Source organism: Lemur catta, chromosome 9 (genome assembly GCF_020740605.2).
Source record: "Lemur catta isolate mLemCat1 chromosome 9, mLemCat1.pri, whole genome shotgun sequence".
Classification (NCBI taxonomy): domain Eukaryota; kingdom Metazoa; phylum Chordata; class Mammalia; order Primates; family Lemuridae; genus Lemur; species Lemur catta.
The window spans coordinates 84,897,615-84,913,898 of record NC_059136.1 but is presented as its reverse complement, the minus strand read 5'-3'; the positions used below and the strand labels follow the sequence as shown (position 1 = coordinate 84,913,898).

The 16,284-nt window shown below is 33.9% G+C and overlaps 1 protein-coding gene across 10 annotated transcripts in view; it reads left to right on the top strand.

Moving 5' to 3' along the window:
* The window catches only part of CSPP1 (centrosome and spindle pole associated protein 1), a 114,467-nt gene that overhangs the window by 7,080 nt on the left and 91,103 nt on the right, over positions 1 to 16,284 (top strand). For 8 of the 10 annotated variants that reach the window (XR_006737144.1, XR_006737145.1, XM_045560550.1 and 5 more), the window contains exons 2-5: positions 2,334 to 2,442; positions 4,281 to 4,380; positions 14,515 to 14,618; positions 15,357 to 15,380. Coding sequence is in view for 8 of the 10 variants with exons in the window: in XM_045560550.1 (XP_045416506.1) it covers positions 2,344 to 2,442; positions 4,281 to 4,380; positions 14,515 to 14,618; positions 15,357 to 15,380 (327 nt within the window). In the remaining 2 variants the exon portion in view is untranslated. The remainder of the gene's footprint in view (positions 1 to 2,333; positions 2,443 to 4,280; positions 4,381 to 14,514; positions 14,619 to 15,356; positions 15,381 to 16,284) is intronic. The other 2 variants (XM_045560552.1, XM_045560553.1) reach the window with 1 other exon arrangement.

Below are 16,284 nucleotides of genomic sequence, written 5' to 3'. Positions count from 1 at the left end.
GAGAAAATATTTACAAAACATGTTTGATAAAGGACTTGTATCAAGTATGTATCAAGTATGAAGAATCTTACAGTTCAATCATAAGAAAACAAACTAATTTTTAAAATGGGTTAAAGATTTGAATAGACACTTTACCAGTGATTATATGTATGAATATATGGGTGGCAAGTAACATGAAAAGATGCTCAACATTACAGTAATTAGAGAAATGCAAACTAAAACCTCAAGGAGATACTACTACATACCCAATAGAATGACTAAGATCAAAAAGACTGAAAATACCAAGCTTTTATGAGGATGTGTATAAATTGCAACCTTCATACACAGCCCATGTTGCAACATCTCATACGTTGGAATGTAAAATGGTACAACTACTTTATACTTTGAGGAACAGTTTAGCAGTTCCTCAAAATGTTAAACAGAATTCGTGGGCCCCACCAATTCTACCGTTAGGGATATATTGAAAAGAATTGAAAATGTGTCCACACAAAAACCTGTATATGAATGTTTATAGCAGTATTATTCATAAATAAGCAAAAAATGGAAACAATCCAAATGTCCAGCAATAGGTGAATAAACAAAATGCAGTATTTTCATACAATGGACTACTATTAATAATAAGCAATAAGAAAACAAACTGCTTACTGATAGATGCAACTACAAAGATGAATCTCAGAAACATGTTAAGTGTAAGAAGCCATACAAAAGACTACATATTGTATGATCCATCTAGATGAAATTTCTGGATTAGGCAAAACTATAGAGACAGAAAAGCAATTGGTGGCTGCTGAGTTGGGAGTGGGAGTGGGGAGTGACTACAGAAGGACATGAGGGAATTTCTTGGGGTGACAGATGCATTACAAAACATGATTGTGGTAATACTTGAAAACTCACGTAACTGTTTATGAAAGTGGGTGAATCTTATGGTATATAAACTGTTTCATAATTAAACAGCTTATGAATTTGAAAACAATTCCAGGGCTTATTGGCAAAAAAAGGAATTCATGATTCCACATTAATAATATGCCAGCATATAAATAGGGATGAAGGTAATGTTCTTCCTTACAGTAGGTTGATAAATAAGTGCCAGCTGGTAAATACATGTGTAGGGAGTGTTGGAATTGGAAAATTAGCATTTTGCAGCCATCTAGAATCAAAGAATGGATCAATCAGGAATCACCAATTGATGCTAAATCTAGGGGGATATTTTGATCAGGAGTAGGATAGTTGCATGGTCTAAAAGTATTTCTTTACAGTCTGCTTATTGTTATAAGGGAACAATAGTTCTGAAATCAGACAATATCTTGACCAGGTGATTAAAAATAACATCACTAATGAGGGGCAGGTGGATATCATGTGCCTTTATTGGCAACACCTAGAGAAAGATACAACGTCACCTAAATAGTATTTCTGCTGAGAATATTTAACCTGAATTTAGTCATGAAGTTACATCAGGCAAACCCCAGATGAAGAATGTTTCATTAAAAAGGGTAGGTAGTAGATAGATTATATTAAAAACTATTGATGTCATGAAAGACAAAAAAAGATTGTGACAATATTCCATATTAAAGAAGGCTAAAGATACATAACGGTGATAACTAATACCAAACCTAGATGGGATCCTGAACTGGAAAGGGAAAAATATGCTGCAAAGGCCACTATTGAGTCAGTTGAAAAGATTGGAATATGGACAATAGATTAGATTTAAAATCAGTGTTACAAAAGTTGATAATTATATTGATGTTATGTAAGAAAATAACTCAGTTCTTAAGAAATACACACTGAAGAGTTTAGAGGCAAAGGGCTATGATATATGTAATTTACCCTCTGAATAATTTTAGAAAAATTGTGTTTGTATGTAGAGAATGATCTTGTGTGCACAAGCAAAGGATAAAGCAAGTAGGGCAAAATCTTAACAATAGGGGTTTAGTAAAGGCTTTCTGGGTATTCTTGGTATTCTTATTCTTGTAACTTTTCTATAAGTTAGAAATTGTCTCCAAATAGTTAAACTTTTTTTGGGACAAAGTGTTTTGACTTAAGGATTAAAGGGTTTTTTTTTTGTTTATATTTTTTGGGGGCGTGTACAGATGGTGGTAGCAGGTGGTAGTAGTAGTTTGTTTTTATTTCTTTTCAGGTATTTTAAAGTATATTGTAGGTTTTTTAGGGGAATTGGGAAAGAAAGTAGGCAGGCATATTTACGATCAAGCTTAAGCTTGAAGTTCTCAATTTGGTAAGTGAGATTTAATACTAAATATGTGGTGTAAGTGTGACTGTTAATAATTAGGCTAACAATATTGTGATATAGTTGTGTTCACTGAAGATTTTTTTTAAAGAATCTGCAGAATGGCTGATAATTTGGACGAATTTATTGAAGAACGAAAAGCCAAATTGGCCAAAGACAAAGCAGAATTGGAAAGTGATCCACCTTACTTGGAAATGAAGGTAAAGTTAATAATTTTCTTCCAACTTGTTTCATTAAAATTGTCTCCGAAGATTACTACTACTGTGAGTGAGAATATTCTTTTTCATACTTTAGTTTGGCTATGGTGTCATTCTAACTCTGAGAGCCTGACTCCAGACGAGATTTCAGTGATTTTGAATGCACTTTTTCTTTTGTGGTGGTTTGTATCTCACAGTGTTTCTTTTCTCTCTTGTTAGAGTTTTATTGAACAATTTTTTGCTTCATAAAATGATTAGGAGACCAGTTTTGGTACAAAGAACTTCCCGATTATAAACAGAACAGATACAAAAGCAAGTTCTCATATTCTATGTGAGAAAGTTCAATTTAATGAATCAGTTAAAAAAATATTTTTGAAATCTACAAAAGCGAATTTATTACGGTAGTTTATTTTGTACTATTTGCTTTTCAGAACATAAATTTCTTAAAATGATTGTATCTGAAAAATTCTTTCTTAAGGCTTTCTTTGTTTTGGTGAAAGTAACTTATCCATTTAACAAATACTGAGATTGTGCTAGGTACTGTGCTAAGCTCTGAGAATACAACACTAATCTAGACAGATATAGCACCTTCTCTCAGGGTTTAGTGTATGTAATAAGATATAGCATATAGATTAATTTTTGCCTTACGGTTTATCGTAATGAGAGTAACCATATATATTGGTTTGCCCAAGATAATCCTGATTTACCTGTTGTCTGGTGTCATATCTGGTTTAGCATTTGTCCTGGACAGTTGTATCCTGGTTGAGATGATAAATAATATGGACACCCTAATTAAAAAGTAATTTTACTCACATAGCTAACATTTATAGAGTGCTAACTGTGGACAAGGCATAGTCTTAGAGGTTATATTTTACATTAATCTATGACATAAGTACTGTTATTGTCATTTTCCAGGTGAGTAAAGTGAGACAAGTGAAGTCATGAGAGTAAGATGATAGAGTTGGTAGAATTAGGTTTTGATCCCTGGGAGCCCAGCTCCAGTGGTTGTTCTCTGACCATATTAGGTTGCCTTTCTTCCATAATCTGCCATGTACAATGAGTTTTGCCAACAGTGTTACATACAGCATTTCTTTTAATCATAATATCCCTGTGAAATAGGTGAAATTTTTTGTTTAATATATAGATCAAAAAAGTGAACCTCAAAGGGATTAGGTAATTTGTCAGGTAGATGCAGTGGTGGATTCTCAGGATTGGAACCTTCATCCAGCTCCAGAGTCTATCTCTTAACCACTCTTCAGTAGTTAGGACCAGTTTACAGTATTTGGAGTTACATAGGTTGGAGTACATAGCTTTAAATACAGTTTTATTATAAGCTCCAATGTTAATTAGTACTTAAATAATAATCTTTAAGTCTTAGTTTGAGTTATCACTTGCACAGTGAGGCCTTGCAGTCCTTTCGTCAGCATTTTTGGGCGTCCTTAACTTGCTGAATTTTTTTTCCATAGCCCCTTCATGTCACACTCTACATATCACATAATCTAATCATGTATTAGGTTTATTATGTGTACCCCAATAGCTTATAAGCTCCTTGATGGCAGAAATTCTTAAATTATTTTTACTCATGTATTTCCAATACCTGGCAAAATGCTTGGCACTTAATAAGAATGCAGCGAATATTTGTTGATAAGTGAATGAGTTAAATATTAGAATATTTATTACAACATTTAAATAAATACCTTTGGTTAATTCCTCAAACCCTTATACTTAAATTTCTTCTGTGATGTGCCATGTAATTTTCTCAAGCTGTTTAATTAAAGTTTTGACATTAATTGTATATTTTGTGGGTATTTTCCCCCTTTTGTAAATATTATGTCTTTCAGGGAAAGGCATCAGAGAAACTTTCTGAAAACAGTAAAATATTAATCTCTATGGCCAAGGAGAACATACCACCAAACAGTCAACAGACCATGGGTTCCCTAGGTACGTCATCAGATGTGCTAAACTGATTTTTAAGATATCCTATGAAGACTGTTGTGAAAGAGATTTGTCTTGTCAGAAACAAAGATTTCTTCAGAATCCTAGTAACTTTTCTTTCTGAGATCTTATAAATGACAATATGATCTACATATGAAATATAACTCATACTGAGAACTTTGTACTCGTTTTACATGATGCTGTCTTGGTTATGATTTATGAAAATCGTAGCAGGTATAACATAACTAAAAATTGAAAAATTTGAATGGAATTTGTGTGTGGGAGAGAGAAGAGAAACTTACTTGTTCTATAAGAATGGTGGGGTTGCTTTTGTTTAAAAATCTAAGAAATATGCTTAAAGGCTACAAAATACTATTTGACAAAAGACCATTTTAATTATTGATGACCATAGTGGAATTGTAAAGAAATTAATACTGTAGCCATATTGATTCTTTGATTATGGTTTGGTATGAAAATATTTAGAAACATTTCACCTTGTTTGTAGGTATACATTTTTTACAAGAAAATGCACAAGTATTTTTAATGTGCATCTTGTGAATTATTAATGATGACTAAAACTTTTTCCCAAAAAAGAAAGTCAAATATGATGAGTTCATTTGTTTAAAGTATTGTTCTCATATGGATGATTTTTCATGGCTATAGGTATACTCCTACATTATTAGCTACTTTGCCTTTGTATGCCACCGGCTACAAAGGGATACTGCCCAAGAGACTGAATGGTTAGTGAGCTCTGTGTCTCTCTACTAGAAAACAGCTCAAAGTGAATGCCCTACTTTTACTATCAGATCTGTAGATAACTCTTTACATTTTGATTCTCTGACAAATTATTAGCTAATATATAGCTTTAGTACATTAAAGGATTATATTTTTGGCAAAGGTTTTTAATCTCTAAGACTCTCAATTTCTTTTTTTTTCTTTTTTAAAATTTAATTTGCTCATCTTCTCTGTACTATTCCAGTTTTTAGTATATGTGCTGCCAAAGTGAGCACTCTCTCGATTACTTTATGCATAAAATTGGTTGGATTATCTTCCAGCCCTAAATTTTGATTCCAAATCAAAATGAATCCAAATTTTGATTCTTCCAAGAGATAATTTTTAAAAAGTTTAATAGTATGTTCTCTCATGCACTAAAATTACTAAGGTCGGACAGAATCACTTTGAAATTCTAGGGTTACAGCTTGCTTTGGAATGGGCTCAATTATGCCTTTGTGACCTGTCGTGAGTTAAATAAGTGTTTCCTTATCTTACAGCATCTATTTTAAAAGGTTGTTGTGGTCAGTAATTAAATACATATGGAGGGCTGGTGTGGCTCATGCCTGTAATCCTAGCACTTTAGGAGGCTGAGGTGGGAGGATTGCTTGAGGTCAGGAGTTTGAGACGAGCCTGAGCAAGAGCAAAACCCTGTCTGTACAGAAAATAGAAAAATTAGTTGGGCATGGTGGTGCATGCCTGTAGTCCCAGCTACTGGGGAGGTTAGGCAGGAGGATCCCTTGAGCCCAGGAGTTTGAGGTTGGAGTTGAGCTATGATGATACTACTATACTCTAGCTGGGGCTACAGAGCAAGACTCTGTCTCAAAAAAAAAAAAAAGTATGGAGAGATGAATGGCATGTAATTGGTGCACAGTAAATTTTAATTTCCCTTCCTCTTTTACATCTTTTTAAAATTAGTTTTTTTGATTTTTGAGAATCATCTTAAAAATTTAAGAATTATTCTTTGATCATTATATTCACAAATAACGGAGAGTTTAAAGTGTAACTTAAAGACATGACCTCTGCCTGTTCCTTAATTATTGTTACTTAGGGTTCTGACATAGGCCCTCTTGTCATTTCATACACTCTTCGAGTGACCACATGCACTCACAGGGCTTTATTTACCATCAGTGTGTTCATGGCTACTAAATCTGTATCTCAATCTCGATGTCTTTTATGAACTCTATACCCATATATCTAATTTCCCACTGGGTATCTGTACTTGTATGTCATAGGCTCAAAATCATAATGTACAAAATTAATTTATACAACTTTCCAGTGCTCCCAATCTCAGTGAGCTGGCTGCCTAGGCATCCTTGATTTCTCTCTTCCCCTGCCTCCTACATCAAGCAGTTATACAAGTCTATACAAGTTGATTCTTACATCAGAATCTCAAATAAGTTCATTTTTTTCTAATCCCACTGATACTTTTTAATGCTCAGGCTGGTCTCGAACTCCTGACCTTGAGCGATCCTCCCACCTCTGCCTCCCAGAGTGCTAGGATTACAAGCGTGAGCCACCTCGCCCGGCCTCATCTAAAATCTTATCTGATGTTAATTTCATCCAAAATACATCCACCCAGAAACAGCAAGAATAATGTTGACCAAATATTTGAGTACCATGTCACAGCCAACTGGTTTTATTTTATTTTTTTATTTCAGCATATTATGGGGGTACAAATGTTTAGGTTACATTATATTGCCCTTGCCCCCACCCCTGCCCCCAGTCAGAGCTTCAAGCGTGTCCATCCCCCAGACAGTGCACATCACACTCATTATGTATGTATATACTCCTCTCCCTACCCCCTTCCCATCTGAATGTTATTCCTATATGCGCACTTAGGTGTTGATCATTTAAAACCAATTTAATGGTGAGTACATGTGGTGCTTATTTTTACATTCTTGCGATACTTCGCTTAGTAGAAGGGGTTCCAGCTCTATCCAGGATAATACAAGAGGTGCTATATCACCCTTGTTTCTTGTAGCTAAATAGTACTCCATGGTATACATATACCACATTTTATTAATCTACTCTTGTATTGATGGGCACTTGGGTTGTTTCCACATCTTTGCAATTGTGAATTGTCCCAGCTGACTGTTGACACATAAAATTAACCATCACAGTCACTATTGAAATGTTTTCTTTTATTGAATTTCTTTGTAAGTGGAACAGAAATAATGTTATAAGGTAAATATGAATAGAATTTCACATAGCTGATTAACACTATTAAATCTTTAGTGTTTGCTGACTTGTCTATCTAATATAGTGAGTGTGTTGTTATACCAACAAGTTAAACAACTTAGACAAAATGGACAAATTTCAGAAAGACACAAAGAATTTCTTCACAAACTTTCAAAAATAAAAAGTAAAAAAAAGGAGGAAGACATGCTTCTCAACACATTTTGTTTAGCCAGTGTTACCCGGATGCCAAAGCCAGATGAAGTTTTCACAAGAAAACTGCAGACCAATATCTTTTACAAATGTAGATGCAAGAATCCTCAATAAAATATTAGCAAATTGTGAATCTAGCAACATATAAAATTGATTATACAGTATGGCCAATGATTTATCCCAGGAATGTAAGTTTAGCTTTAATATCTGAAAATTAATTAATGTAATGTGCCAGATTAATAGAATTAAGGACTGATCATCTCAGATTCAGAGAAAGCATTTGGCAAAATCAAACACCCATTCAGGATAAAAATTGTTAACAAACTAGGATAAGAAGAGAACTTTTATTCCTAAAAAAGTGTATTTGTGAAATACTTCCATCCATGTCATACATAATGGTCTATGACTGTATGTTTTCCTCCTAAGCCAGGAACAAGGTAAAGAGGTCTGCTTTCACCACTTCTATTCAACATTGTACTGAAGTTGGTAGCCAGTGTAATGAGGGAAGAAACAGAAATTAAAGGCATCAAGTTTAGAAAGAAGTAATAAAATTAACTTTATTTGCAGATCCCACAAAACTATTAGAACTAATAAATGAATTCAAGTTCACAGGATATCAGATCAATATACAAAAATGGACTGTATTTCTATATATTAGCAATGAATAATCTGAAAATTATATCAAGTAAACGGGCACGGTGGCTCACGCCTGTAATCTTAGCACTCTGGGAGGCCGAGGCAGGCGGATCGCTCGAGGTCAGGAGTTCGAGACCAGCCTGACCAAGAGTGAGACCCCGTCTCTACTAAAAATAGAAAGAAATTATCTGGCCAACTAAAAATACATATAGAAAAAATTAGCCAGGCATGGTGGCGCATGCCTGTAGTCCCAGCTACTCGGGAGGCTGAGGCAGTAGGATTGCTTGAGCCCAGGAGTTTGAGGTTGCTGTGAGCTAGGCTGACGCCACGGCACTCACTCTAGCCCGGGCAACAGAGCAAGACTCTGTCTCAAAAAAAAAAAAAAAAAAAAAAAATCCCATTCATAAAAGCATCTAATAGAATAAAATACTTAAGAATAAAGTTAACAAAACCATGCAGGACTTACACATAGAAAACTATGAAACATGGCTGAGAGGATTTAAAAATTAAATATCTAAATAAGTGGAGAGGCATTCCATGTTCATGGATTATAATTTTTTCAACATTAGGATTGTCAAAGCACAGAAAAGATGTGCATACCGTATTGGAAGCCATGTGATGAGAAAGCATGCAATGTTCAAATTATTCTTTATAAAGGAAGAAAGTGTTTTAATTCTCAATGCTTCTAGCTTATAATGTTTTAAATTTCAGCATTCTAAATAATTGTTAGTTTTACTATTTTTTAATTACTCTATATATTTATAACTGACAGTTTTGATAAACATTGGTGAAGGTCATAGAGCAATTGTAGTTTCCTTTTTTTTTTTTAATCCCCCCCACCCCCAGCCCCCCGAGACAAGGTCTCACTCTGTTTCTCAGGCTGGAGTGCAGTGGTATGATCATAACTCGCACCACTTTGAGGTTGCAGTGAGTGCAGTGGTGCGATCATAACTCGTACCAGTTTGAGGTTGCAGTGAGGTATGATCGCACCACTGCAACCTCAAACTCTTGGGCTCAAGTGATTCTCCTGCCTCAGCCTGCCAAGTAGCTAGGACTACAGCTGCATGCCATCATACCTGGCTAATTTTTAAAATTTTTTGTAGAGAAGGTGTCTTGCTGTGTTACCCAGGCTGGTCTCCAACTGCTGGGCTCAAGTGATCCTCTCATCTTGGCTTCCCAAGTGCTGGGGTTACAGGTGTGAGCCACTGTGCCTGCACTCTATGGATTTGTAAGATTGGTGCACTGTGTTAGCTTGCATGGTCATTCTTATGGTCCTGCAGAACCATGCAAAGTGAGAAGTACTATGTATGCATCGTGTTTAAATGGGGTTTATTCCAGGAATTCAAAATTCATTCAATATTTGAAAATCAATCAGTATAATTTATCATGTTAACAAAATAAAGGCAAAAACTCATATGATTATTGATAAATATAGAAAAAACATTTGAAATTTATTACCATCATGATAAAAAATCTCAGCAATTTAGGTTTAGAAGCCAACTTCCTTAATCTGATAAAGTATAGCTATAGAAAGTTCTATATCTAACATACTTAATGGTAAAATATTGATTGATTGCTTTTTCCTTGAATTCAGGAACACCACAAGATTATCTTACATCTTCTATCATTACTTTTTTTTTTCCTGAGACAGAGTCTCATTCTATTGCCCAGGCTAGAGTGCCATGGCGTCAGCCCACCTCACAGCAACCTCAAACTCTGAGCTCAAGCTATCTTCCTGCCTCAGCCTCCCTAGTAGCTGGGACTACAGGTGCATACCACCATGCCCAACTAATTTTTTCTATTTTTAGTAGAGGCGGGGTCTCACTCTTGCTCAGGCTAGTCTTGGACTCCTGAATTCAAGGGATCCTCCCACCTCGGAGCCTCCCAGAGTGCTAGGATTACAGGCATGAGCCACAGTGCTCAGCCTATCATTACTATTTTAGTATTGTACTGGAAGAACTAATCAGCACAATAAGTCAAGAAAAAAGGTATAAAGTTTGGAAAGGAAGAGTAAAATTCATTATTCACAAATTACATGATTGTTTAGGTATGTAGAAAATCCCAAAGAATCTACAGACTATTAGAATTAGTAGTCAATTTTACAAGGTTATCTAGTACAAGGATATACAAATCAGTTATATTTCTGTATGATGGCAATGAACAATTGGAAAATGAAATTGAAAAAATACATTTGCGGCCATGTAAATATCAAATACTTAGGAATACATCTAACAAAGTATGTGCAGGACTTGTATAAAACTTTGCTGAGAGCATTGAAGGAAGCCTGAGTAGAAGGAAAAAGATACCATTTTCATGGGTTATGTGATTCAATATCATTAAGATGTCAGTTTCCCTCAACTATGGGTAGAGTCAAATGCAGTACTAGCGGGCTTCTTGATAAGCTGATTTTTAAGGAAATAAAAACCTGTATAGCAACAACAGTCTTGAAAAAAAGGAATAAAGAAGATTTAAAATATTGCATATTAAGACTTATATGATTAATAAAGTTTAGTTTTGGCATAAGATTAGACATACAGTCTATTGGAACAGAATAGAGGGCACAGAAACAGACCCAACAGTTATCTGATTTATAACATAGGTCCTTCCGTAATTCAATGGGGAAAAGATGGTCTTTTCAGTAAATGGTGCTGGATTAATTAGGTAGCTGCCATACCAAAAAAATAAATAAATAAACTGTAACATGTACCTCACCTTACATATAACATTAATTCAGAAGGGGTCATTGACCTAAATGTAAACCTAACACCGTAAAGCTCTTAGAGATAACTTAGGAGAATGTCTTCAGGGCCTTGTTGGGGCAGAGGTGCGGGTTTGTGGGGACAGGGAGAGGTGTTAAGATTTCATAAACAGGACTTGAAAAGTAACCATGAAGAAGGAATTTGATTAAATGGAGTTCGTTAAAATTAAGAACTATTCGTCGAAAGATAATTAAAAACGTGAATAGGGAGCCATAGGGCAGAAAAATATATTTGCAGTATGTCTGTAGCGTATGTGTGTATACCTATATCTATATATACAAACACACATATGTGTGTAATATGTATCCTTCCTATATATCTATATACCCTACAATTCAATAGAAAAAAGACAATTTAAAAATGGCCAAAGGTTGGATAGGCATTTCTTAAAAGAGGAAATACAAATGCAGAAGATAAATTAATTAGAAGGTAAATTAATTTAAAAAAGATTGTGTACTTTATTAAGCCACAATTGCTATAGAAACCAAATACCTCTAATTGTTATAATTCTGAAGTATAATGTTAACTATCTTAGGGTCATTGATATTGTACTTGATGAAGTGACATCACTTCATATGACCCTAAAATGACACCAATGCTTTACTTGCCACTAGAATCATCAGAAGACAACATCTCACTAAGTAAGTCTCACCATGTTTTTTAGCTCATTAAGTCAACTGAGATGCCATTGTTAATGCATAGTTAAAAATAAGTAGTATATTTAGGTTGTTCTATACAGTCTTAATTTTATTTCTGTGACCTACCTCTAATACCACACTAGATGACAAAAATAAGAATTAAAAAGTTAGTGTTTTCTGTTAATTAAACATTAATAAAATTATAAATAATTCAGAAGGCATTATCTGTTATTTGTCTGCTAAGACAATTATTACAATACTATATGAATCAATAGTAAATAAATACTCTTGGTAAATAAAAATTGAACTTAATATGAACAATAATTTATAAATGAAAATGAACCACGTTTTTCTTTCCATTCTTCCATATAAACCCACCAAGTAGTATTGAAAAGCCGTAGTAACAAATAAACAAACAAACAAAAAAAACCATAGTAAAAGCCATCTTACACACATGACTTTTAGAAAGCTGTAAATGGCTTGTTGGTGGCATGGGAAAGCTGAACCTGTTGGGCAGTGTCATCCTTGCAGTATTGTCTTTTTCTCCTTGATACAATATAACATCCATTGTGACTTGTATGTGAGGGAGATATGTAACTGTGGTTACTAGTTATTAGGCATCCTCTCTATATGCAGTCAGAGGACTAAAAGCAGACGTGAAATATTAGGAATAGTGTGTTCCTGTCTACCCTTTTCTCATTCCTTCCTCTTGTTTGGGCATTCATTCATGTTCATTCACACATTTATTTGATGAACATTTTCTTGGGCAAAAGTTGTGTGCCAGGCATTATAAAATTGAATAAAGCATGGACCTTGCCTTCATGGATTTTATAGTTTAATTTCACATATGAGACTTCATTGTAAACATGAGAATCCAAACTATTTTTCTCTTTAAGCTTAAATTCTGTACCTTTAAAAATGAGGTTTAGATTCCTTTGTGAAGAAAGAGTTCCTTTCTAGGATGATTTAAAATTCCAAGCATATGGAATGCTTTAGATTGTTTTGGAAGAGAGTTGGGAGCATGTCTAAGAGGTGTCTGTAAGGAATCCTCTATCATCAAGGAGTTAAATAAGCCAGAAGTGTTTATCAAGAGACTTCCACAGTGTTTATAGTGGAATGTGGAACTTAGTATTCTGTAAAAATCAATAGAGATCCAATTATGTTTATTTTACTTTGGACATTTTCCCCCTGAAATATTTGAGTGATGTAATAAAGTAGTGATATGACCCATTCATGATAAGTTCCCATCATTTAGCTGCATTGTGAGGAATAAGGCACAAAAATGGTGATTTTCATGGCAGTTTATAAACTGCAGTCAGTTATTTCATCTATAGTGCTTTTAGTTGAATCTCTAAGGAAAATTTTTATTTTGTTTAGAAGTTATTTTTTATACTATAGTGTTATGTATGTGGCAGGACTGAAAAAAGGGAGAAGGGCTTCAGAATCCTGTAAACTCAGTGATGTCTGTGTTTCTTGACATGGTATTTTATTGTTAAATATTTGACAGGTATATAATTTGATTTTTAACAGTTTATTGATCTGTAATTTACATACCATAAAGTTAACCTATTTAAAGTCTACAATTCAGTGGTTTTTAGTATATTTACAAGTTGTACAGTTGCCGTCATTGCCATTATCCTAAAATGTAATTTGAGTTTTGAATTCTATGTAAGGAAACACCACTCAAAACTGAAATTTTTAAAAAATTTTTTTTAACTTTTAAAATTTTTTTAATTTTTAATTTTTTTTTTTTTTTGAGGCAGAGTCTCACTCTGTTACCCAGGCTAGAGTGCAGTGGCATCAGCCTAGCTCACAGCAACCTCAAACTCCCAGGCTCAAGCGATCCTACTGCCTCAGCCTTCCGAGTAGCTGGGACTACAGGCATGTGCCACCATGCCCGGCTAATTTTTTCTATATATATTTTTAGTTGTCCAGATAATTTCTTTCTATTTTTAGTAGAGATGGGGTCTCACTCTTGCTCAGGTTGGTCTCGAACTCCTGACCTCGAGCGATCCACCCGCCTCGGCCTCCCAGAGTGCTAGGATTACAGGCGTGAACCACCGTGCCCGGCCAAAACTGAAATTTTTCTTTAAAAATTAACATCCATCTACAGAGTTTCTGTTTGGGATTTTGAAAAAAATTAAGGAAATGGATAGTGATAATGGTTGCACAACATTTGAATGTACTTAATGTCATTGAATTGTATGCTTAAAAATGGTTAAAATGGTAAGTTTTATATTGTGTATATTTTACTACAATAAAATGTTGACATCCTTAACAGCTTTAAGTTTGAATTAAAAAAAAATTAATATCCATTCATATGAAATCAGAATTGGTTGAACTTTAAATTTTTTTGGAAATTTCATCCTAAGCAACTCATGGCCCTAATAATTATTCTGAGAAGCATGTTATAGTGAAAATATTCTTGTATGCTGAAAAATTATGTTAATTTTTCCCTAACTGAAACAGACACATTAAAATTGTTTTAGATATTTATTTCTGTAGAAATTAGAGTAAAATTAGGTGGAGAGGATAATCAGTTTTCTTTGCTTTACTTTTGCTGTTCTTGAAAAAGCAAGATGCCAAACAATGCAGGACCATTTATCTTAACAGGGGAAAAAGTAGATATACACACACACACACACACCCCTACCCATACAATAATATAAAAGTATCTATAGATGAATTAAAAATCTCTGGAAGGAGACAGAAGAGACAATAATGTTGGTTGTTCTGGGCAGGAAAACAGGGTGGTTAGAGTTCATTGATGAGAATGACATTTTTGGCTATGTGAATGTATTACCCATTGAGACATAAAGTATCCTGATCCTAGTCTCAAAATCAACATAACTGTGTTCCTTCTTACCGTGTTTTGTTTCAAGAGGTAGAACTTTCTTGAGATTGGTTTGAAAATGAACTATAATAAGAAGTTATTTTGTTTCTAGGAATTGATTATGGATTAAGTTTACCACTTGGAGAAGACTATGAACGGAAGAAACATAAACTAAAAGAGGAATTGCGGCAAGATTACAGACGCTATCTTACTCAGGTAATTAATAATGAGTTGGGTCTTGTGTTTCAGAATTCATCTCCTAAATTTGTTTTTGTAATATTAATCATGTGTTAATTTTTAGCTTTTCAGTATTATCTAGCAGAGTAGTATTATAGGCAAAGTTAAGTGACATGTATGACAACTGATAAAGAAAAATATGCTGCTGAGAAATGGTGCAGTGGAGTAACACAAACTCTTTACCTTTGCAGTAGGGCAGTATGTTTTAATTTTAAGTGAGATTGTAAATTCTGGTTGTTCATGTTTTTTATTAAAGTTGTCATGGTTTAAAGTAGCCCAGTTATAATTTCCTACTCCTCTACAACCCCCAACCGTGTATTAAAATGACTCGTGGAGTTCTAGTTCCTAATTATTTTCCTATGGGCTAGGCTTATAACATTTCATTTAACATATTTATTTAACCACCAAAGTCTTTGTTTTATGTTAAAATGTTTTACTTAGCAGAACCCTTATTTTAAGTATATTTTGCTAAATTATATAATGGCTAACGTAAAGGCTTATTGTAAGTTTTAAAATGCAATTTACTTTTTAGGTTTTAAAATTATTTTAAACAATCATGATGTTTCTAGTCATCTCAAGATATTCTTTAGTTTTTCACTGCTTTATAATGTTTGTTCCAAATATACAAATAGTCTCTTATTTATTCTGATTTGCACTTGGAGAGAATGAACTTTAACTGAATATATTTTATCAATGGTTTGTTTCCCTTGACTTTAGGGCATTACACAAGCAAAAAGAAAGGTAGGATTGCCTGCAAAATGTTCTCCTTTAGCTTTTTTGCTTTTTTGATTTTTTAAAGATCTAGTAGCTTGCAATCATTTGCATTTATGAGATTCAAACCAATTAGAAAAATAGCTTCATTTGTGATTTTGAGATGTTTGAATGATACCATTTTGTACCCTTGCTTTTAGCAAGATAGTGGTCTACACATTATAATTTTCCATTAATACAATTATTACTTTTGATTCCTGCTTTGCATTTGTTTTTGTTGCTTTCTTATGCATCTTTTATAAATATTCTGCAGGTATTATAAACCCATTTGTTTTTAGCATGCTAGCTTTTGTTCCTCAAATTATGCTAATCACAGTAAGATTAATAAAATAGAATATTCAAGATATTTGAAGATGTTTGAAACTATGTGTTGTCAGGATTTGGATTACTCAATATTTTCACTCAAAATTTGTGGAATGCATTTGTAAATTTATATTAAAAAACAAAGAGAAACAGTTTTTATAGTTTTATAAAACTTTAAAAAAAGAATCTCACACATTTATTCACCATGCAACTAATATTTTTTAAACACTTAGCATGAAGATGCATCAGGTATGGATCCTGTCATCAGGGGACTTAGAATCTAGTTGTAGAGGTAACATTCATACAATTCAGAAAGTGAGAACTACAAGAAGGATATAATCAGGAAAGACCTCATAATGGGAGTTATTATTTTGTAAGGCATTATAGGGTAGGTAGAATTTGGATAATCTAGAGGAAGAATTGAGACAAAGCTTTTCAGATGGAGAGTATAGAATGAAGGACGACTTGGAGGGCAGAATTCAGCTTTGTATCAAATGAGGCATATTAGGTTTACCAGGTTGACTGGGTCAGAATACTATTGTTTTGAGAGTAGTAAGAAATAGAAGTGTAG